At 31.8% G+C, this 24,019-nt stretch overlaps 1 protein-coding gene across 3 annotated transcripts in view; it reads left to right on the top strand.

Moving 5' to 3' along the window:
* The window catches only part of LOC139523557 (uncharacterized), a 102,605-nt gene that overhangs the window by 55,421 nt on the left and 23,165 nt on the right, over positions 1 to 24,019 (top strand). Inside the window, exons 54-75 of one of the 3 annotated variants that reach the window (XM_071317676.1) lie at positions 157 to 443; positions 2,165 to 2,276; positions 2,741 to 2,961; positions 3,215 to 3,329; positions 4,035 to 4,279; positions 4,732 to 4,846; positions 5,132 to 5,304; positions 5,873 to 5,990; positions 6,464 to 6,717; positions 7,144 to 7,264; positions 7,551 to 7,819; positions 8,007 to 8,151; positions 9,168 to 9,409; positions 11,036 to 11,147; positions 12,067 to 12,323; positions 12,666 to 12,818; positions 14,102 to 14,248; positions 15,875 to 15,898; positions 16,614 to 16,722; positions 17,172 to 17,263; positions 17,886 to 18,000; positions 22,473 to 22,637. In XM_071317676.1, the coding sequence (XP_071173777.1) occupies positions 157 to 443; positions 2,165 to 2,276; positions 2,741 to 2,961; positions 3,215 to 3,329; positions 4,035 to 4,279; positions 4,732 to 4,846; positions 5,132 to 5,304; positions 5,873 to 5,990; positions 6,464 to 6,717; positions 7,144 to 7,264; positions 7,551 to 7,819; positions 8,007 to 8,151; positions 9,168 to 9,409; positions 11,036 to 11,147; positions 12,067 to 12,323; positions 12,666 to 12,818; positions 14,102 to 14,248; positions 15,875 to 15,898; positions 16,614 to 16,722; positions 17,172 to 17,263; positions 17,886 to 18,000; positions 22,473 to 22,590 (3,544 nt within the window). In that variant the 3' untranslated portion in view covers positions 22,591 to 22,637. Of the gene's footprint in view, positions 1 to 156; positions 444 to 2,164; positions 2,277 to 2,740; positions 2,962 to 3,214; positions 3,330 to 4,034; positions 4,280 to 4,731; positions 4,847 to 5,131; positions 5,305 to 5,872; positions 5,991 to 6,463; positions 6,718 to 7,143; positions 7,265 to 7,550; positions 7,820 to 8,006; positions 8,152 to 9,167; positions 9,410 to 11,035; positions 11,148 to 12,066; positions 12,324 to 12,665; positions 12,819 to 14,101; positions 14,249 to 15,874; positions 15,899 to 16,613; positions 16,723 to 17,171; positions 17,264 to 17,885; positions 18,001 to 22,472; positions 22,638 to 24,019 lie in introns of those variants that run through there. The other 2 variants (XM_071317675.1, XM_071317674.1) reach the window with 2 other exon arrangements.

Here is a 24,019-nt window from a genome sequence, read left to right on the forward strand (position 1 = left end):
TAAATGAATCCACAGTAAACTATAACTTTTTCGTCCATATCAAAAACCTGGTCACAGATACAGCTGGTTGGCGGGAAAATTGAACTGATACAATTTTTCTGCAATAGCTTAAATATTAATTTGCTAATCGCCAACATTTTGTGAATCCTATTTCAGATGTAATAGGTACGACAGTTTACCACAAGGATGTACTTTGGTGGCTGATCCAAGTGACCCACAATGTTGTAAAGTACCTCAATGTCAATTGATCCCACAAAATGCAACACCTCAGCCTGGAATCTTCACTCCACCTGTACCTGTCTTTGGATCCTTTACTGGCAGTGCTCCAAACCCAACACCTCAACCAACTCCTTCTCCAACAATGAGGTTACCTAATGGACAAATTGTTGTAATTACTCCTCAACCAGGACTATCAACACAGGCACCACCAACTCCTACCCCAGGTAAATATATTTAATAACTATAGGTCACGGTACAGCCTTCAATAATGACCAAGTCCATACTGCATAGTCAGCTATAAAAGGCCCTGAAATAACAAATGTAAAACAATTCAAACCTAATGGCCTATATATAGCTAATTAATGTACAAAAAAAAATGAATGAAAATCAAATATGTAACACAGCAACAAACGACAACCACTGAATTAATTGTTTTCTAACGTTGTTGTTATTTCATATTCTTTTATTCAGGTAATGAAACATAAGGGAGACATTTGACTTTAAAATAAAACATACTTACAATCCTATAAGACTTTAACTCCACTTTAATGATGTTGTGACAATATCAGTTGAACAGTTTGTATAGGTATATTATAGTCATTACCATTCTAAAGGTGAACTGTTGTTATTTTGAATTGCTATAAAGATGTCCAAACTAAGCTTTCATATAGTTTTTATTTCGAAAAGTATTCTACAGTGAAACCTGTCTAAACCGAACACCCACGGGACTTTGCGTTTTGTTCGGTTTTCACAGGTGTTCGGATTGTACAGGTAAACGGAATTCGACACCAACATAATTGTGGCATTTACTGACAAGGGATAATAGGTGACACAATAGACGACAGTTTATTTTTGTGCTGATTTAGATGTAAATGTAAAAATAAAAGAGGATGAAGATAGACGTTTTGCTACATTTTTGTTTATAAATCAAACGCCACTCCGTCAATCACGCTCGTCGTTGGGAGATGTCCGACGTGGAGCGATTTTGCTTTTTATAATTATTTTCTCATCCGTTAATTCACTGACCAATTCAGATTCACAGTCACTGTCAAATGATGATTCCGTAGTTGAATCGGGAACGTCATTGTACACACGAGTTCACGGACTAAACTGGTTACCCGCTGATTGATACTTCGGCACACAATAACAGTGAAACAACAGCAGGGGTCCAGTTTATTCTCGGACTTTATTGTTGCTAAATAGCTAACGAAAGTCTTAGGGAGCATTCGAATCAAATATATAGAGCCTCTCACGGGAATCCAGCAATCGAAATCCATTGACCTTGTTGTGTTGCACGAGTTCTTAATCCGGTGAAAGGCTTTAAAACTATTATTTAATTAAACAGTTTAGCTACAGAAAGGCAGTTTCGATTTTGTGGCCGTAATTATTTGAGTAAGGTGCATTTAATTGATCTGAGGGAAAGTTCCTTTCTTGTTATTATCGGCTGACCAGTTTAACGTTTCTTTACAAAAAAAATACTTTATACATGGAAACAGACATGCTAATTAGTTTTGTAATAACAACTCACAAGTTCATTAAGCCTCAAATACCTTCTGGGATACTCTGCCATCCTGTGTTTGTTGAATTAAATCATGCAAATAATTAATAATATTTTATTGTTTTGATTGGTATTAATCAATTTTGACAGGTATAATTTTTAGATACATTTATTATAGTGCCGTCAAAAAGCGTTCGGAATTCGGTGTTGACAGGGTTCGGTTTTTTCAGGTTAGATTAACGTTAATTGATAGGGAAATTTTGTGGGACTTTGAAAATTGTTCGGTTTAAACTGAAATTCGGGTTTATCAGGGTTCGGTTTACCCAGGTTTCACTGTATATGGTCAAAATTTTGAATGTGTTGCAATTGGTGGAGAGCAACACTAACAGTCAAGTCACTGTAAGATGATCTATTTAAAATCAATAAATCCTTAATTTTCTATTTTAGGTTGTTTCTACAAGGGTAGATCATTTACACAGGGACAGAAATGGGCTGATGGATGTAAATATGTATGTGAATGTGTTAATGATATGATTGGACAGTACAAATGTACTGAAAGGTAAGAATCTTTAATAACAAAGAACTGAGCAAAGGGAGATAAATCTATAAATAGTTTTTTGAGGGAGCAGGATACAATTGTAGGGCTTACATAGTCTTTGCCTATTGCCCAATCCAATTCAATTTATTTGAATAAAATACTGCTAAAACTAAATTAATTTTAGGGCTCTTAAACTCCTGTCTTAATGTATATAAAAAAAAAATTATTTTTTCTTTTTTAAATATATTTTTTTTAGCCAAGTATGGTTTTAAAAATGTTGAAGGCCTCATTATAACTTTGAGATAGAGAACAGCAATAATAGCACTGGTTCTTTGCTGCATTTTTTTTTGGGCATATATTGTTTTTTAGCCATGGATTGATACACCATAACCATTCTTTTTCATAGATACCTTTATGTTTCTAATTTCAGGAAGGTACTAAATAATAAGAAATGAATGCTTATTTTATGCTTCTTTTTTTTACAGATGTCAAAACTATCCAAACTTGCCAACTTACTGTACATTGATCCAGAATCCCAAGGACAGCTGTTGTCCAGTGCCTTACTGTGACAAAGTTAACCCAACTCCATCTCTACCAGCAACCTATCAACCATATGTTCCAACAACTCATAGCCCATTGTTTGTGAACCCAGGAACCAATCCTCCAATGACAGGCCAACAAACTCCATCTCCATTTGGAAAAGCAGGTAATTGTATTGGTTGAAATTTTCCAAGAAGGTTATAACTGTTTATTGAAAAAATAATACAGAAAAGATGCTGGATAAATATGGGACATTTAATATTATTTGAATATAAAATAGGGGGATATCGACAGCACAGTCATCCAACGCTGTATCAACTAAATTATGTTTCTATATGCAATATGCAAAACACAATCATCCCTAAATCACTGCATGCCTAAGATCACCAAGTTTAATTATCTGAATGTGTATATTTTAGGATATTGTGTGTACAATGGAGTGTATTACAGACAAGGACAGACATGGGTAGATGGATGTGACAAACGTTGTCGATGTGATGATGTCACCACAGGTCTTTACAGTTGTACACAGAGGTAAAATATTAATGAAAATATCACTTTTTACATTTTAATGATATTGAAAATGTATTGGAAACTTGAGTTTGAATCAATGCTAAATCATTATTTTGAATGTTTGAAAAAAAAAATGAAAATATTTTTTTGTATATGATACATTTTATACTGACAATATTTATTTTTCTATAATTTTATAGCTGATTAATACTTTTCAATGAATTTGTGTCCTTTTTTATGCTGATTTGTAGGTAACGTTTCATTGTTGAAACTCAATTAGGATATCAGATATCATTTTTACTCTCCGTACAACTTTAAAAAAAAGTTATGACGTGACACAGACAAATAAATAAACAAAGTTTACCTGTATACCAATTACAAATCATTAGAAAAACGGACAGCTGCAACTCATGTCCAACATTATTTTGTAAAAAAAAAAAAAAATTCTTAATTGTGGAAAATTAAACTGTCTCAAATAGAGAAAATAACCTAATTCTCTTAATGCAGTGCTAGAATTTACCATTTGAGAATTTTTAAACCCATCTTTGTAATCATATTAACAATAAACACCAAAAGATGATTGGCTTTTAAAGCAAAACAAAATCATTCAAATATTTTGCTTTACGAAACATGAAATTAACTGCAATACTTTGGAATCTCAAATAATGAATTGATGTAGAATTGTATAACTTTAACCTTGATTGATGTTTTTTATTTATTTGACAGATGTCCAATATTTAACAACATACCTTCAACTTGCTCATTGGTTGCTGACAATAATGATCCATGTTGTACTGTACCACAATGCAACATTTTCCCAAGTACTGCAAGATACACCGGATCAGGAACACCACCAACTACTGCCAGACCAATGATTATTGTACCTACTCCAGTAAAGGGAGGTCTCACAGGGGAAGGCACTCTAGCACCAAATAATCCTCTCTATAACCAATTCGCTGCAAATGGAACAGGTAGAATTTTACAGGGCTTCCTAGATGACAATTTTGATTAAGTGCTTAAACTTAATATTTATATGTCTGACTTCCTCTATAAGGATATTTTGAATTTTAAAGTTTGATAAGGTACAGTAGAAAATGTCAAATTTTGATAGCCTATTTCATTATACTAATATAGACAAACTGAAGGAAAAAAATATTCTTAAGTGTAAAATTTCTCTTCACATTGAAAATGTCTGTAACTTACATAGATCCCATTAGTTTATTTAACATTAAATGAATGATTTTTTTAGCATAGTTTTTACTTTTTACTCTTAATTTTTATAATTGAGAAGAAAAATGACTGTAGCAAAGTGTGTCTGGACTCCATTGGAGAACTTTGATATATTTTCAATGATTCCACCTCTAATCAAAGAAATAAACAAATATTTTTGTATTAAAGAATTTTATTTTGTATGTATCCTCAGGTTATTGTGCCTACAAAGGTAAAATATACAGCCAGGGACAGAGATGGGACGATGGATGTGATTATACATGCCAATGTATTGATGCCCTTAGAGGTCGTTACAAGTGTGATTACAGGTAGGGTGAAAGGTCATATAGCAAATAAAATGAGATGAATTAAATCAAAATATTCATTATATATCTAAATTTTAGTAAAATATAAGACTCTCCTTTTCAATTATTTCTCAAAACCAGGTTCCAGTGGTGTAACCTCATTAGCTTTTATTTAATCTTTGTATTAAGGAGTTTACACTACACAGACATCTATCTTTAAGATCAAGATAAAAAAAATAATAAAAAAGAATGGTGACTTTAAAGTTGTTTATCAATGACACAATATTCTATGAATATTTTATATTCCAGATGCCCACAATACTACAATCTACCTGCCTACTGCCACTACGAACAAGATCCCAGTGATACATGCTGCCGAAAACCTAAATGTGATCCAAGTCAGACAGTCCAACCACGAACCACACCTTCCATTTACAACAACCTAGGACCAACAATTGCACCAAACAAACCTAAACCAACTGGTAATTATTTTGAAGAATTTAGATTTCACATTGATTTTTTTTTGTATTTAAAAATTATATAGAGTGATATAACAAAAGATTGACCTTTCTTGTATCATGTATTATAAATTCAGAAAATTATTGCAATTTGTTTTTAAGGCAACTGGTTTATTTTTGCTATAATAATAACTCCCATTCTGATATTTGATACTTATATCTTTTTGATGATTTTCCTGAAATCGCAATTAATTACCTTGCATATGTGTCTAAAAATCACCATTATAAATGCACATAATAATATCTGAATTTACAATAATAAAAGGTTGACTTTTCCAAGTGGAGTTATTTCTCGTATTAATTAACATATTTGGCATTTTAAATTCATTGCTCTTTATAAAGATAAACTTATACTGTATTACTCATATGAGGTTTTGTGGCTGAGTAGTCCAAGTAAAGTGGTCATTAGCCTGTCAACACTGAGGTTATGAGTTAGTACCATGCTCAAGGCAGTTGCAGTCAACTTTGATCTAAATTGTCTCGGATTGTCAATTTTCCCAAATAATGTTTTTTAAAAATTTTTTGCTTACAGATATGTGTATTTATAAAGACAGGACCACACATGCTCAGGGTTCAAGCTGGGATGATGGCTGTGACCTTCACTGTACATGTGAAAATGCCACCATGAACATCTACCAATGTCAAGCCAAGTAAACAATTTAATTATTGTTGAATTATTTCTTTTGAATAGTATACTGTAAATGCAGAAATTATTGCAATGTTTTTATTATTGCGAAAAATGTGACTGGGTTATCATCACAATAGTTAAAACTCGCATTTTGAAATTTTCTGTATAAATCAAATAGTGTTTTTCTGAATATTGCAAAAATTAAAATCTCATTTTAGTCTGAAATGACAAAATCGCAATAATTAATGCACCCAATAATTTTTGAATTTACAGTACATAAAACACCCTACTCTAAAAGTGGAGGCTATATTGTAATCCCCAAGTCCATCTTTCCTTTTTGTCCAACAAATACTAATTCATTATAATGAAATTAAATAACTTGTGTTGATATCAAGCAATATACAATGCTTACTTATGTTATGGTACCTAAAATTAGATTGCAATTAATGTTTTTCACAATTTAGAAATCTTATTATGATTAAATGGTTCTTTCAGATGTAAACTGTTCCAACAACTTCCATCTCAATGTTCATTGGTCAGGGATCCTGTTAACAGATGTTGTTATGTTCCAAGATGTGTTGCCACAGGGACCAACATTCCATTGAATCCATATTACAACACTTACAATGGATCATCTAATGTAACACCACAACCAGGCAAACTGAACATCATTCCAGTGGGACAATACAGTGTTATATCTGGTAACAATTGGCAAAAACCACAAGGATCAGTATTCACTGGAGTAGGAGGTAAATGTATTGTTATATATTCAGTTTTAATTATCATAGACAACAAGAATCAATTTACACTGGAGTAGGAGGTAAATGTTATGTTACATCAGGTTTAATTATACATTTTTTACAACCTTTGGAAGTTTTTATGCCCCACCTACGATAGTAGAGGGCCATTATGTTTTCTGGTCTGTGCGTCCGTCCGTTCGTTCAGGTTAAAGTTTTTGGTCAAGGTAGTTTTTGATGAAGTTGAAGTCCAATCAACTTCAAACTTAGTACACATGTTCCCTATGATATGATCTTTCTAATTTAATTGCCAAATTAGACTTTTGACCCCAATTTCACGGTTCACTGAACATAGAAAATGATAATGCGAGTGGGGCATCCGTGTACTATGGACACATTCTTGTTTGTTGTAAATTAAATTGATTTTTTTGTTTGTAGGATTTGGAGCATGTGTATACAAGAATGTTGTGTATAAACAAGGACAGTCTTGGGATGATGGATGTGATTATGTGTGTACATGTGCTGATGCATCCAAGGGACAATATAATTGTGTATCAAAGTAAGTATAGAGAAAATATCCTCCCATCATGTGCTTGTGTGACACTACATGCATTCAATTAAAACTAAATATTAAAAATCAAAATGTGAAAGTATAAATTCAAAATGTGCAAGTATAAATTCAAAATGTGCAAGTATTCTATAGTACAAGATGAATTTCAAATTGTGATAAAATGTATACAAAATTCATTGCTGCTAATTTGCCAAATAATACAAACAAACAAAAAATATTGTAAAAGAAACTTCAAAGATGGTTGACCTCATTTGATGTTTATTTTTGTTCACAGATGTCCACAACTTCCTAATCCACTACCAAGCTATTGTCAGAAAATATCCATACCTGGTCAGTGCTGTGTAAATGTAAAATGTGACATTCCTGGGGTATCATATAAACCACCAAGTGAAATCTTAGCTACTGCAGCACCAACAAATTCATTTGGATTGATCACTAATAGACCAGGCATTATTATGGTTGGAACCCCAAAACCAACAGAAACACCTGCTTTGCCAGGAAATGGCTTCCCTATCCTTCAACAACAATTCTCTCAAGTCAGAAGTAAGTACTAAGTACATTGGAGTAGGAGGTAAATGTAACGTTATATTGTCCCGCACTATTCTCAACAAAACAAAACCATTTATGATTATTGTAATTTTGTTCAATATTTACCATTTTCTATTTGATTAAAAAAGTGCAGAAAGTTTGTCTTGATTCCAAATCATAATTATGTATATTATATTATCAGGTCAATGTATATTCCACCAGAAAGCAGCTGACGGAAAAGCAGAGAAATACTTGGTGTATAACCAAGGAGAAACCTGGAAAGATGGATGTGAATTCAGTTGTCAGTGTATGGATGGAAAGACTGGATACTACTACTGTGATCCTTTGTAAGTGTTTTCATTTGCCTTCATTATAAACCAACTTTTTTACATGTTTAGTCTTTAATACTTGCAGGCTTTGAGACCACTTATTTTGGCAGTTTTCTAATTTAATTGTTTAATATAACAGAAGATCAAAGTATGATATATTTTAAAATAATTTGTGTGTTATTTTTCTTCTCACGAAACTAATCACATGAGAAAATTAGTTTGTTAATACTGTTGATTCATTTATTTTTGTGGCTATCAATTTCTATGGATTGCAGAAAACTTGCCTTTTTGTGTATTTGTAATTTTCGTAGTTTTGCCAAAGTCTGTATACAATCTGAAGGAAAATTTGTATTTCATTGAACATTTGAATAGTGGTTCACCTGTTTCCACACAACCATGACAATTGGTATCAAACAAATAATAATGAATCCACAGTTACAGTATTTAATACAGATATCAATGACAAATGGAAATTAGATATACTTGGACATCAAACAGATTCATTAAATAAGATATGATGCAATTTATACCTTTGATATGTTGGTGAACAAAAATCATGAAAAATTTGAATTTTATTATCAGAATTAGACCTCATAATTTTTATTGAAACATTAAATACTTTATAGCCTATGGTTGTCTTTTATTCTAACAAGATATATTTTAATATTTTCTGACCTTTTTATATAACTTGACTTTTTGAAGAATGATACATTGTTATTAAATTAAAAATAAGTAATAACATGATAAATCCTTGAATGGTTAAATTTTCTGAAGAATATTTCTACCCCAAAACAAAGATATCACTTTGAGAAGTCTTAGGTAAAAAAAAGCTGAAGGTGGGAAATTTGTTAGCTGGTTTAAATGGTACACAGTCTGATTTAAACATGTTAAAAGTGCTTTTTAAAAATTACAAGAAAATCTTTAGGGTAGGCACTTAGTTAAAATTAGGAAAAGCAGAAATACAGGTATTTTTGTTTAGGCCTTTAATATTCACTGTTTTTTAACAATTAATTTCTCAAATGAACATATTACAGATGCCCTGTATATAACAACTTACCATCAAACAAATGTTACCTATCAAGAGTTGATGGACAATGTTGTAACCAGCCTAGATGTCAATTGGACAATGGTCAGGTAGTCAACCCACTGCAAACACAGACCAAATATACCATCATCGGAACACTGCCAAATGGTTACACTGGATTTGGTCCAAACTACAACTTCTCTAGTACATTAGTGGGTGGTAACTATCAAAGTCAAAGTGGTGGAAGAAATGGTAAGATTTCATAATAAGAATTGAAAAAACATTTATCAATCTTTAAAGAACTTGTTTTTTTCAGCAAATTCACCCATAGAATATTTAAAATGGGCAGAATGTCTTTAGTTAGGAAATTCACCTGTGGAAATTTTTCATTCAGCAGATCGTGTTTGCTTAGTAATTTAACCCATTGTGATACAATTGTACAAAAGTAAGATCAAACATTGCTTATAGTGACAACACATCTTCATAGCTATCCAATGACCAGTATTTCTTAGCTCGCCCATCATTTTTTCAATACCTTCCGGCTTTTCAAATAACCCCAGGAATTCATCAAATGACATATTTTCACCAGTATTTGAGTTCCATGAGACTTTTACTGTCTTCATTGATAAAATTAAGGATTCATAAAAAAACTAACTTAATGTAATAAGATAAAAAAAAATCACATGTTATCCTGTTTTTAAAGAATTCGCCAATTAGCCTCCTTCTAAAGCAATGATAGAATATGGGGTCAAAAATTCAAATGAACAAAATTCTGAAAAAGACATTAAGAGCTGTACATATGGCATACACTCTTCTGTTCTTGAAGACTGTAATATAACTCTTGATGTATATTGTGGATTAGTTGTTATTCGTGGGATACTTTATGTCATCAATTATATAGGTATAGGGGATACAAATTTCCCATAAGCTTTATGTCATGAATTTAATGGGTATTTCCCAATTTCCATTCTCAAATTCATAGGGGAGAAAAATTTCCCATAAGCTTTATGTTAAATGTATCAAATAGGTATATTCCCCATTTCCATTCTCAATTTTATAGGGGATACACATTTCCAATAAGCTTTATATCATGAATTTAATGGGTATTTCCCAATTTCCATTCTCAATTTCATAGGGGAGAAAAATTTCCCATAAGCTTTATGTTAAATGTATCAAATAGGTATATTCCCCATTTCCATTCTCAATTTTATAGGGGATACACATTTCCAATAAGCTTTATGTCATGAATTTAATGGGTATTTCCCTATTTCCATTCTCAATTTTATAGGGGATACACATTTCCAATAAGCTTTATGTCATGAATTTAATGGGTATTTCCCTATTTCCATTCACAATTTTATAGGGGATACACATTTCCAATAAGCTTTATGTCATGAATTTAATGGGTATTTCCCTATTTCCATTCTCAATTTTATAGGGGATACACATTTCCAATAAGCTTTATGTCATGAATTTAATGGGTATTTCTCTATTTCCATTCTCAATTTTATAGGGGATACACATTTCCAATAAGCTTTATGTCATGAATTTAATGGGTATTTCCCTATTTCCATTCTCAATTTTATAGGGGATACAAATTTCCCATAAGATTTATGTCATGAATTTAATGAGTATTTCCCTATTTCCATTCTCAATTTTATAGGGGATACAAATTTCCCATAGGCAGATACAGATGTTGTTTAAATACATAAAATCAAATACCCACGAAAATTTTCCCTCATCCTCAAAAATGTGATAGTAACACACAAAAATAATGATTCCACAGTATGTTTGTTTATATATTTATCTTTAATTCAATTTAATATTCAGAACTGTAAATCATGTATCTAATAAGAAATTAAATCATTTTGTTTTTAGTTTGTATATACAAAGGAAAGATTTACAAGCAAGGCCAACAATGGAGTGACGGATGTGACTTCGACTGTAGATGTGACGATGCTAGTAGGGGAGCCTTCAGTTGTACTCCAAGGTAACAAATCATGTTTACTTGTTTCCATGACAATAAAACAAATCATGTTTACTTGTTTCCATGACAATAAAACAAATTATGTTTACTTGTTTCCATGACAATGAAACAAATATTTTTAAGGATCAAAATATTGTATGACTCTTGCATGAATAAGATTCAGTGTTCTGTTGAATACAAATTGTAACTTATTTATCTAAGAATGCTCATTTAAATTTTATCTCTAATGCGAACTTCAAATATCATGAATATAGATATAAGAAGATGGGGTATGAGTGCTAATGAGACAACTCTCCATTAAAGTCACAATTGTAAACCGTTATAGGTCAAAGTACAGTCTTCAACACAGAGCCTTGGCTCACACCAAACAGCAAGCTATAAAGGGCCTAAAAAATTACTAGTGTAAAACCATTCAGACAAATATAGTAGATTACAATTTTATAATTATTTCCTCTTGATTAATTGTGAAATAACTCATCTGCTAAGGTTGATGTTTGTTTCTATAAGGAGTTTTTGTTGAGCAGAAAAACTAATAACAAAAGTCTGAAAATGGCTTTTTGTCCAAAAATTAAGCATTGATTTTCAACTTGTAACATAGAATATAAAATAGACCATCACTAGGTTCTTAAATAGACCTAGAATATAAAATAGACCACCACTAGGTTCTTAAATGGACCTATTTGAAATACCTTACTGCTAAGTAAATCAATTTCTTTATCAGAATACATCAAGCCAATATATTTGGTGGTGCTGCTGAAACAGTAATTAATTTTTCCTTTTTTCATATCTATCAGCTTCTTAAAAACCCAAGCCACAAGATATGCAACTTCTAAAACCTGTAATCATGATGGAAAACATTTGACTAAAACTGAGGTTAAAAAACATTAAGATTTTATGAATTTTACTGATTTTTTTTCTTCAGATGTCCAACCTATACATCACTGCCATCCTTCTGTGAACTTAAAAAATCTGACCGTGACTGCTGTGCCCGACCAGTTTGTCACAAGCAACCTGTCACATTAATCCCACCAACAACAACGACTGCATTACCAACACGTCCCTCATGCTCTTGGTGTAATGATGCACTAGACAACTGTAAATCTTATGGACAATCTGCCTGCGAAGGCGCATATAAGCCATGGGCTAGACGTAATTGTGCTCATTACTGCAACTTCTGTGGTAAGTCTTAAGACTTAAGAAGATAATTTTTGCCGAGCTTTCTTTAATGTCTGTGGTAAGTCTAATGACCAAAGAGTATGTATGTATACCAAGGTTACAATGGCAATCAGCCTTTTGTTCCATACTGATACCTTCAAGTGAGGAAACTTGGGCTATACATCTTACTTAAATCTTAACTGTTAATTAGAGCTATTATAATATACCATATTGGTTTTTTATGACCTTCAGTCTTTAATTTCAATAACAATTTTAAAAAGCATAACCCCAAAAATTATCCACCATTAGAATTGATTATATTACTTATTTGCATAATGTTGAGCTGAAACCTTTTTGTGTTCCCAGATTGTAGTGCTGCTCCAACAACAACAGTAGATCCTTTTACCGATCCTTCATGTATTGACAAGTTAGATAACTGTGCCGACTTTGGAGACGATGCATGTACAGGAATATTTCAATCATGGGCTCTTGATAATTGTCCAAGACAATGTGGATTATGTAAGTAAAAACTACTATGCGATATGGGCTTTGCTCATTGCTGGTGGCCGTACAGTAATCTTTAGTTGTTAATTTCTGTGTCATTTGGTCTCTTGTGGAGAGTTGTCTCATTGGCAATCATACCACATCTTCTTTTTTTTATATCATTAGGTAATCCTTTAAAAATTCTGTGATTGATGTTGCATTGTATTGTTGGGTAGGTAGATAGGGATTTTTTTTTACAGTGCCACATTAATTGGATACCACCAAGAACAGACTAAACAGTAAAAGTAATAGTAATAAAGACAAATAAAGGAATACTGTCTGACTTTTACATCCTTTTTAACTGATACCTGGAATTTTTCAATATGTTGAAAAAAATTAATTTGTTTAAATATTTTCTTCACAAAGGAGTAAGTTCGGCAAGGGCCATATTTGGCCCCAATTATAAAGTTCATAGTTACAAGACAATAAATGTTTTAAGTTGCCTTAAAGACATGTTAGAAAGTTAAACAGAACTGTTTTTGTCAAAGTTTAATTCTAACACGTTGATTTTTACATCCAAAAAAGGTCAAGATAAGGGATTTTGGTGAAATTTGACAAAATCAGCTAGATTTCAACCAAATAAAGGATCAGGAAACATAGAGCGCAGGCGTCGACAAGCTTAAGATTCAAATAAGACATGTGAAATGTCTTCACAAACATTATTTTAAAAGATCTTTGTTGTCGACGTATGCGCTCTATGTTTCCTGTCCAATAATCTATGGAAATTTACCCATTTTCATTGATTTTTTCGTGAAAAATCAATATGAGTACAACTTGTGACGTCATAATGAAACGCAAAAACGGAAAATTTTCAACAAAATGGTTTATATCATAGCAAGTCAATGTATTAGCTATAATTTATCGTGATATTGGTCGATAAATCCAAATTTGAAATTTACGCTAAAAAAGGGGGCCATTTTAGGACTTTATCGAACATACTCCTTTCTCCAGATCTACATAAAAACAGATCTTAACAATTAGTCATCAGCTTGACACAAATTGTTTTATTGTGTAAGCGCTTTTAAGTGTCTTTGACACTCACTTCTTGTTTGCAAACACCTCAAGTTACAAGCAGGTATGCTGAGTAGACAACACATGCAACTTATTGTATTGTCTTGAATCACACCAAACAGAACTGCATTTTGCTCTTGGAAATTTATATTGTTCCTTCATTATATACGTAAGTTATCATTTCATGCATTTCAAAACAATTAATATTTGTTTTTCATGAGTCTGATTGTAGACAATTATTCTTACAGGTTATCAACTACATTCAACTGTTTCAAATAGATGTGCAGACAAACAAGCTGTAATTTGTAGCTCCCAGAAAGATGTTATATGTTCAAATGAAGCATACAAACTTTGGGCTGATGACAATTGTCAAAAGACATGTCAACGTTGTCCAGGTAATTGTTTTTATATACATTCTGTCATTCCATAATTCTGTCATTCCATTATTCCATCATTTGATCATTCTGCAAAAAACCATTATTCTCAATTTTTGTCTAAACATCTTCAGATATATTGGGCTGATTTCTTGTATGTGAGTTTACCATGTTGAATTACAGATCAAGTTTAAGTTTCATTCTGCTCTGCTTATTTTTGCTGAAATTACCAACTTTGGATTTTGATAAATTGTTGAAATTCACAGTTATATAGACTTTTATTCTAAACTCCTTCAGACAGTGACTGATTTAGTGTATGTGAATTAACCATGATGTGTTACAGATAGAGTTTGAGTTTTGTTCTGCTGCTGATTTTAGCCTAAATTAAAAAACACAGTTATACAGCCTCTTTTTTTCTTTACGCCTTCATATTTTGCACTGATTATTTATATGTGAGTCTATTATGACAAGTTAAAGATCAAGATTTTGTTTCCTTCCGCTACCCTGAATTTCCTTATGTTTCAACACTGCCTGTTTTATCTGCAGTACATCCACTTCCTGTTTGCTGATATTTTGAAATTTAACTACTCATTGATCAAGGATATTTTTCATCAAACTAGAATTGGTCTTATGAGCAGGGAACCATCCACGCATGCATGTGTCTCCATGTGTTGTTGGAATAACATATTATTTAATTTTTTGAGACTGGACCATTCGTGTCTTGCTGACACATCTAGTTTATACTTAGATATTTCCAAGTATGCATTTTTTTTCAAAGGAAGTGAATGAAGAACTATGCAAATTGCAATAAATGAATCAATAGTCCTTTCTTTACATTTAGTATTAATATGATAAACTGATAAGCATATATATAGATTTTACTTTTAGGTAATTAGGGCCCCGCCTTTAGGCAGGTCGCCCTATAGTGATCAGTCTGTCCGTCCGTCCGTCCGTCCGTCCGTAACACTTTAACTTTGTGTCCGCTCCATATCTAGAGAACCATTATGATTTCATACTTTATACTTTACATGTTTATTAACCACCACCAGAGGGTGTGTCATGATGTATGTACAACTTCCTAGGTCAAAGGTAAAGGTAAAAAAACTGGTGGGTCGCCCTATAGTGATCAGTCTGTCCGTCCGTCCGTCCGCTATAGTGATCAGTCTGTCCGTCCGTCCGTCCGTAACACTTTAACTTTGTGTCCGCTCCATATCTAGAGAACCATTATGATTTCATACTTTATACTTTACATGTTTATTAACCACCACCAGAGGGTGTGTCATGATGTATGTACAACTTCCTAGGTCAAAGGTCAAGGTAAAAAAACTTTGGTTTCAGTTGACAACCCTGTGTCCTGTGGTGAAGATCGTGTCCGCTCTATATCTTGAGAACCGTTATGATTTCAAAGTTTATACCTGAAATGTATATAAGCCAATATCAGAGGGTATGTCATAATTTATGTACAACTTCCTAGGTCAAAGGTCAAGGTCAAAAACTTTGGTTTCAGTTGACAAACCCATGTCCTATGGTAACGATACAATTTTTTAATGCACATTATTTACAGCGGGGCCCACAGAGATGGCTCCCATCTCAATGATATCTAGTTTAATTTAATATCAAATTATCTAGCTGTGTTTATACTTGTAGGACAAGTAGTAACAACACCAACACGTAAGTTAACTTTCAATAGTAATTTTAACAACAGTTTTATCATTTAACTATACACCATCAACTTTCATTAACATTAAGATTAAAATACCTTTATACTTCCATTTTGATTTCTTTACTTACCTTAGAAATTATGAGTCCTTAACTTCAATTTTGTGTAATGAGTCCTTAACTTAACATTTAAATGATGAATCTTTTAGTTAACATAAAAATCAGTGGCGATCCAGGGTGGGGTTCTGGGGGTTTGACCCCCACTTTTTTTGGACGATCAATGCATTTGAATGGGGACATATAGTTGGAAACACCCCCTCCCCCCCTTTGTCCTGGGTTGAGACCCCTCCCCCCTTTTTTAAAATGGCTGGATCCGCCCTGTAGATTTTGAGTCTTAAATATAACAATTACATATAAATAATGTGTCTTTTAGATAACAATTACATATAAATCATGTGTCTTTTAGATAACAATTACATATAAATCATGTGTCTTTTAGATAACAATTACATATAGATCATGAGTCTTTTAGATAATAATTACATATAAATCATGTGTCTTTTTGATAACAATTACATATAAATCATGTGTCTTTTAGATATCAATTACATATAGATCATGTGTCTTTTAGATTACAATTACATATAAATCATGTATCTTTTAGATAACAGTTACATATACATGAAGTACTTTTGATAATTACCTATATCTTTTGAATGTATTAAAGCTAAAGGTTGTACATTTAATGGAGTTGCTTACCAACATAATGCTCAATGGAAGGATGGCTGTGACAAGAACTGTACTTGTGTCAATGGCCTATACAATTGTGTAGATGTGTAAGTTAATGTTTTGCATAAAAGCTTGATAAGTAATTTTCAAATGAGTTCAGGTATGACTGCAATCATAATCAAACTAAGGGACAACAGTTTCATATTCATTTGCTAAAGGGAAAGATTTTACATTTGGAGATGTGTAAACTCATGTGATTTATGTGACACATTTGCCTATTTTGTGAACCTTGTATATATAGTAAAAGAAATTCTATGCATCTCCATTTTATCCAGTCCTAAGAAATTTTTAAGCCATTCACATTTTAAGAATATCAAATCATGAATTGCAAAGCTAAATGCAGAATTAATATTGCCAATTCTACTGTCAGATTCCATATGTTTTCCTAATTTTGAATTTGACATATTGTATCTTATGAACCACTCACACAAAAAAAATTGAAATATCTAAGAATGAATTTCAAACAGAAAATTATTGAATCTACTTTTGATTGCAGATGTCCAAAATATCCAAATCTTCCACCAAACTGGCAGCTAGTGAAATCTCCTGGAGAGTGCTGTCCTCATGTTGTCATTGGAGTTGGTGAACGTGAGTTTTCTTTTAACGATATAATATATATTGATTGATTGTTACTGTTTAACCCTACTTTACCACACTCTTGGCTAAATGATGGTGGCTAGTTTTTACTGGTGAAGAAAGCTGGAAGGCTAGGAGAGAATTACTTACCTTTAAAGGAAAATTGAAAATCCTTGTCAATTAATTTTTGTGTCACAAGCCACATGCTTGGAAGAATTTGTAGAAGTCAGATGGAGTATAAAGTAAAATCACAAAAATACTGAACTTCGAGGAAAATTCACAACAGAAAGTCTGTAAATCAAATGGCAAAATCAAAAGATAAAACACATCAAATATCTGTTCCCTATAGTTTCAGCTGCTACATATACATTTATCATTAAGAGCATGAAATTTTACAAGAATTCAGAAAAAATGAACAAAATTTGTTAATGTTTAAATGATAAATTACATTTCACAATATTTACTGGCTGATTCATATTTTTTATAACATTTTCTACATCTATCAATGTCATCATTCAAGTAAACAATAGTCTAAAATTGTTGTCTATAAGGTATATATTGTACTTGTACTTGTACAATATGAAGTTGGTAAAAATAATCTATTACATTGCAATTTAAACATCCTTACTTTCAGCGGTATGTAATTATGGTGGAAAGGAATATAGGCAGGATGAAACCTGGTCTGATGGTTGTCAGTTTAGCTGTGTCTGTAATGATGCCAAGGCTGGTCAATACCAATGTAAAGAAAAGTAAGTAATGTTTTTTTAAGAAAAAGAATTAAATTTGATATGGCCCATGGCCCCTATTTTTATGCCCAATTTATGGGCATTATGATTTCTGGTCTGTTTATCTGTTCGTCTGTCCCGCTTCAGGTTAAAGTTTTTTGTCAAGGTAGTAACATGTTGAAGTTGAAGTACAGTCAACATGAAACTTAGTAGAGTGGGGTGATCATTTTCGCCATATCTTTCCATGTTTTCTTCAGTTTATGTTCAGGTCTTTATGTTTTTGAAGTATACTGATATTTCTATATGAAGATAACTTCAAATGCAAAATATTCTTAGCTTGAAAACGTGTTTGTTTTGAGTAAAATCATCTGAAAAGTTGGATTAAAGGGTGTTTGAAATTTCCTAATTTTTTGTCAACGGAGGACACATATTCGCCGTTTTTACATATCTATTTAAAACTAAATAACTGCAGCTTTACACAATATTTATCAAATAAATTTCATTATAGACGAATAGAAGACATTTGAAAGGTGTAAAAGACTAAAATTTAGGGCAATCAGTCAAAGAATTACTAAGAAATGCTTCTTTGAAATTGTTTTTTCATTCAGGACATTGGCTGAAAATTGTTGCCCATTTTTCGGTCCTTTGCCGTAAGTGCCGAAATTTAGTCTCATTTTTCCATTTCAACCATCCTTTGAAGTTTTTACACCTCAAAATCATAAAACGGTGAAATTGTGTCCACGGCGAATATGAGCGCCCCACTCTAAACATGTTCCTCATGATGTGATCTTTCTAATTTTAATGCCAAAAAAGAGTTTTGACCCCAATTTCACAGTCCATTGAACATAGCAAATGATACTGCGATTCGGGCATTCACGTACTATGGACACATTCTTGTAAGCATAGAAATCAAATTAGGATTTAATGGCCAAAACCACTGTGAATCATATTTATTGCTATCTCAATTATACCTTTCCATAGATTCACCTGTCGGGCCAAGTGAGCTTTTCTCATCACTTTGCCTCCATCGTCCGTCGTCCGTTGTCGTCGTTAACTTTTACAAAAATCTTCTCCTCTGAAACTACTGGGTCAAATTTAACACAATCATCATTAGCGTATCTAGTTTAGAAAATGTGTCTGGTGACCGGGCCAACCAACCAAGATGGCCACCATGGCTAAAATAGAACATAGGGGTAAAATGTAGATTTTGGCTTATATCTCTGAAACCAAAGCATTTAGAGCAAATCTGACATTGTGTAAAATTGTAAAATCAGGTCAACTTCTATCTGCCCTTAAATTTTCAGATGAATCGGACAACCTGTTGTTAGGTTGCTGCCCCTTAATTTGTAATTTTAAGAAAATTTAGAGCAAATCTGACAAGGGGTAAAATTGTTTATTAGGTCAAGATCTATCTGCCCTGTTGTTAGGTTGCTGCCCCAGAATTGGTAATTTTAAGGAAATTTTATCGTTTTTGGTCATTATCTTGAATGTTATTATAGATAGACATAAACCGTAAACAGCAATAATGTTCAAGAAAGTAAGATCTAAAAATAAGTCAACATGACCAAAATGGTCCATTGACCCCCTAAGGAGTTATTGTCCTTTATAGTCAATTTTTAACAATTTTCATAAAATTTGTAAATTTTACAACTTTTTCCACTGTAACTACTGGGCCAAGTTCTTTATAGAGAGAGATGAATGTAAGCAGCAAGAACCTTCAGTAAAGTAAGATCTACAAACACATCACCATCACCAAAACACAATTTTGTTATAAATCCATCTGTGTCCTTTGTTTAATATTCACATAGACCAAGGTGAGCAACACCGGCTCTTTAGAGCCTCTAGTTTACATTGGTAGCATGCTGGTGCAAATTTCTAATTAAAATTAAAATTTATCTTTTCCCTTGTACCAAAGAAAAAGATGGAAACTATTTAACTTATGAGTAAATAAACTGAAATTAAATAGAAAAGTATAATTTCTAATTTCTTAATTCCTAAGGAATTTGTAAAGAAACATTTTATTCAGGTCTTATGTGTAAACATTATAAAATCCTTAGTCCTTAAGGAAATGGTCGCAACAGTATATCAAGCAATGAATCGCGTGATTTTAAGATGCCACCATACATGGAAATTTATTAAAAGGTTTGTAAAAAAACAAATTTCATACAGCTTGATTTTTTTGCTTTTTTATTTTGGCAACAAATATATGCTTACTTTTGGCTTTTTAATCCTTGCTTCAAAATTATAAAACGATTTTGTTTTTTATGTTAATGCATTTATCATGAAGCTTTTAATTTTTAAGTTTATGCTGTCCTGGCTTTTGTTGTATAAAATTTATACATTGCTTGATATTTTATGTTTCTATCTCTTAACGAAGTGATTGATATATTATGTATATTGGGGCACATTGTCCTCTCTTAATTCTTTTGGCTTTGAGTGTGCCTTGTAAATGTAATGCTTTTTTTAAAACTATTTTTTCTACTAATAAATGGGCTTAGTATGGGTTTTTTTTTGGCATTAAACATTAGATACAGTCTAAGGTTATAAATCAACTGTGAAACCATTTTTTTAATTGTAGGGAACATAGACAGAAGTTTTTTTGGGATCAAAAGACATATTTCCTGTTTCCATTCTCAATTTTTGTTATTAATTATGTCAGTTCAGAAGCACTGACTACTAAGCTGATTATAATCTTGTAAAAAATGATGACATTTAGTAGGTTGTGTGTCTGAAACACTTTTCTAGATTCATCTTCATCAAAAATGCTAAACCCAAGTCTGTTTAAGTACCAAAACTAGTGAAGAGCGAAATTACTAAAAGGGACCTAAAAGTAATTGCAAAATCCATCTAAGGTTGAATTTGCCTGGGGAAGTTGGAAACTAAGTTTCCTGATATTTTTTTAAAGCATTTGCTTATATTGTCATGTATGGCCATTTTGTTTATCATCAATTCAAATCTTTATTGCCAATATTCATAGTATGTGACACGACATACCAAAATGAAAACAAACAATAACAACAAGATCATTAATATACATAGTAGAAGTAAATATTTCAAGAGTCCCCTGTCAAAACAGAGTACACACATATCATTCTACAGTTCTTTCAAGATCGAGTAAAAGAAGGTGTTTGCTTGACTTTTCTATTAAAATTAAGTAAATTTGATTAAGCATTCCTCAAATGCACTATTTAAATGGACATTCACCCTATTACTTAGAAAATTTGCTATGCTAAAGGCTACATTACATGGGCTCCATTTTCGAAAGCAGTTATTCATGAAAAATCAGCACCCTTGCCATAACTTGATCCGTCTTATTACCAGTTTAAAGAAGACCATATAAAAGCAACAGCAGCTTACTGCTGTTCAATAGTCATAAATCAATTAAGCTTAAACAAATCCAGGTTTACACAGTTAATTTTCTCTTTAAAAAATTCTGTTTGAATGAATAATACAGGCCTCTCTTGCTTGTTTAAATATCAAAATACTTTTGTTAATTTAATTGGAGTATCCTATTTGTTCACCTTATTGTGTTTGCGGATCGGCAACAAGTATATATAGTGTTTCTTTCCACCAGGTATTAAGATATATCATAACTGGACTGATTTACAAAGCCCAGTATTTCTTATGGAAACAGTTTAAAAGAAACAATTTAGATTTTGACACTTTCTGTAAGATGTAGGGCAAATGCTTTTTCCAGCACCATCACGCTTTTGATTTAGTAAATGTGTACAATTTTAAGAAATGTTTGTTGTAAATCATGTTAGCTAAGATTATTGAGGTGAAATTATAGAACATATTAGTCCAATATAATTAGTTCACTTTAAAATTGATTCAAAATACTGCCATTTTATCAAGATAGAAATATAACTTTTAATGAAGATTTTGAAGAAAGTTTAATCATCTCATTGGTTCAGTAATTTATTGATAAGTTTTGTTGCTTTAATTGTGTTATTTTTTTTAAAGACAACAATTGTTTTTAACAAGATGTCTCTAACGAACACTTTGTAAGTTTCCAAATATTTAACAGTTTAAGTCTATTATTGTGTCATAAAAACCTACTGTGGGTTCATTATTACTTGTTGGATACCAATTTTCATGGATTTCTTGTTTAATGCAGAATCATTAATAAAATTGTTCAATAGAAGTACTGTAAAAATACAGGAATAATTTAGTGCGTTTGTTATTGTGTTTTTTTTTTTAATTAGCAGAAATGTAAGTTTATTTATTTCAAACTGCATACAGATATATGTATCAAATAACATAATGCAGGCAATTGCAATACTTACACAGTTCCATTATTCTTGGTATTCACAATAATTTCTGAATTTACAATATAAATTTTCTTTTGGAAGGAAATTGATTATCAATGAAAATAAATGAATCCACAGTAAGTGATTTATACAATCCTTAAATTATCACCTCTAGTTCTAGAAACTATCAGAGCTGTTATTTTGATATATTTTGTTTATTGTTTATTTATCAATTTTTTATTTTAGATGTCCAGTATGGCATTTGCCTGATGTGTGTACATGGAATCCAGCCAAACCAGGAAAATGTTGTAAACAACCAACTTGTCCAAAACCATATGTCATTACAGGATATCCAGATGCATAAATTTCATCAATTGTTCTTTTTAAATAAAGTTATTTGTTAACAGGAAACTTTTTTTCTATTCAACTTTACATGATTTTACTCATTTTATTGGTGAAATCACTGAGATAGCTATTTCAGTGGAGTGAATTGTTAACAACTGGTGTACTTATGTTGTTGTATAAACAAAAAAACAAACAAAAAAACGAATTAATTGGTGTTTTGAGTATAAGAATGTAAGTATATTTTTAAAATCTGAAATTTTCAATTATAGCTAGTCACAAGTTCAGTATGATAATATTTTATATATGAGAAGTTTTATTGCATTTGATAGACAAATATAAATACTACTTGGTATCTATAGTTTTTACAGTACAGGTTAAGAGTATCTACGTTAAGAAAAATAACTTGAATGTATAATTTGTACATGTAACATTGGAATAATATCACCATTACATTATCACATATACCTGTACTAAACATTTTTTTGAAAAGAATGGCAGCTGCTAAAACTAATGAAAGATACACAAGGCTTATTATTTGTTACACTAAACTTAGATTGCATCTACACAAGACACATCAGGGAGCTGAAATCAAAGCACTTGGAATGCCATAATCAAACATGAAGTTGGAGAATTTTAAAGCTAAAAATGAAAAAATAAACTAAGGCCATATATGCCTAGGAGTAAAATAAACTGTAGTGTTTTGGGTAATTGAAAATTGATATATTAACTGAAAATGTATGGAAAAGAAATGACCATATGAATGATATATCATGTCACCACTACTTGCTGGTAATACACTGGGAGAAGAAACGTCCACCAGCAATGGCATTAATCCCTTAGTTGTGAAATCTCACCAAAACAAAAAAAAAACATGATCAAGACAACGACAGTATATAAAACATTACAAAGAAAACCAAAGACTGAGCATGTCTATAAACCAGTTTGATCTCAGATGTTCTTAAAGTGTAAGCATGAGCTTACTATAAACCAGTTTGATCTCAGATGTTCTTAAAGTGTAAGCAGATTCTGCTTACATGTGGTATCTGTCGTGTTGCTCATGTTAGTACACAACCGGTTATAAGTCTTAATTTGGGCGTTATCGAGGTAACAATAATTGAAATTTTGTTATAATTCGTGAAACATATTCTACAAGGGTCAACTAACTCTTGATACCATAAGTCAAATTTTTGAAGGGATGACTTCAACTTGAATTGAAATTCTTATTGAAAGTTTACAATAGTAACCCTCATTGTCAACTTTAAGATTTAAGGCACGATATGAAACAGACGTTACGGTAGTTGTTGAAGATTTTATCTCATCTTATGCAGGATAGATGTGTTCAACATTGTCACTAGTTTGTGAGTTCTTTAGTCTGAATACACCATCAATATAGCGAAAATTGAAGGATAATGCTAATTTCTTTTCATTCTTCCATAAAAGCTCCTAAA

Source organism: Mytilus edulis, chromosome 5, assembly GCF_963676685.1.
Source record: "Mytilus edulis chromosome 5, xbMytEdul2.2, whole genome shotgun sequence".
Taxonomy (NCBI): Eukaryota; Metazoa; Mollusca; class Bivalvia; order Mytilida; family Mytilidae; genus Mytilus; species Mytilus edulis.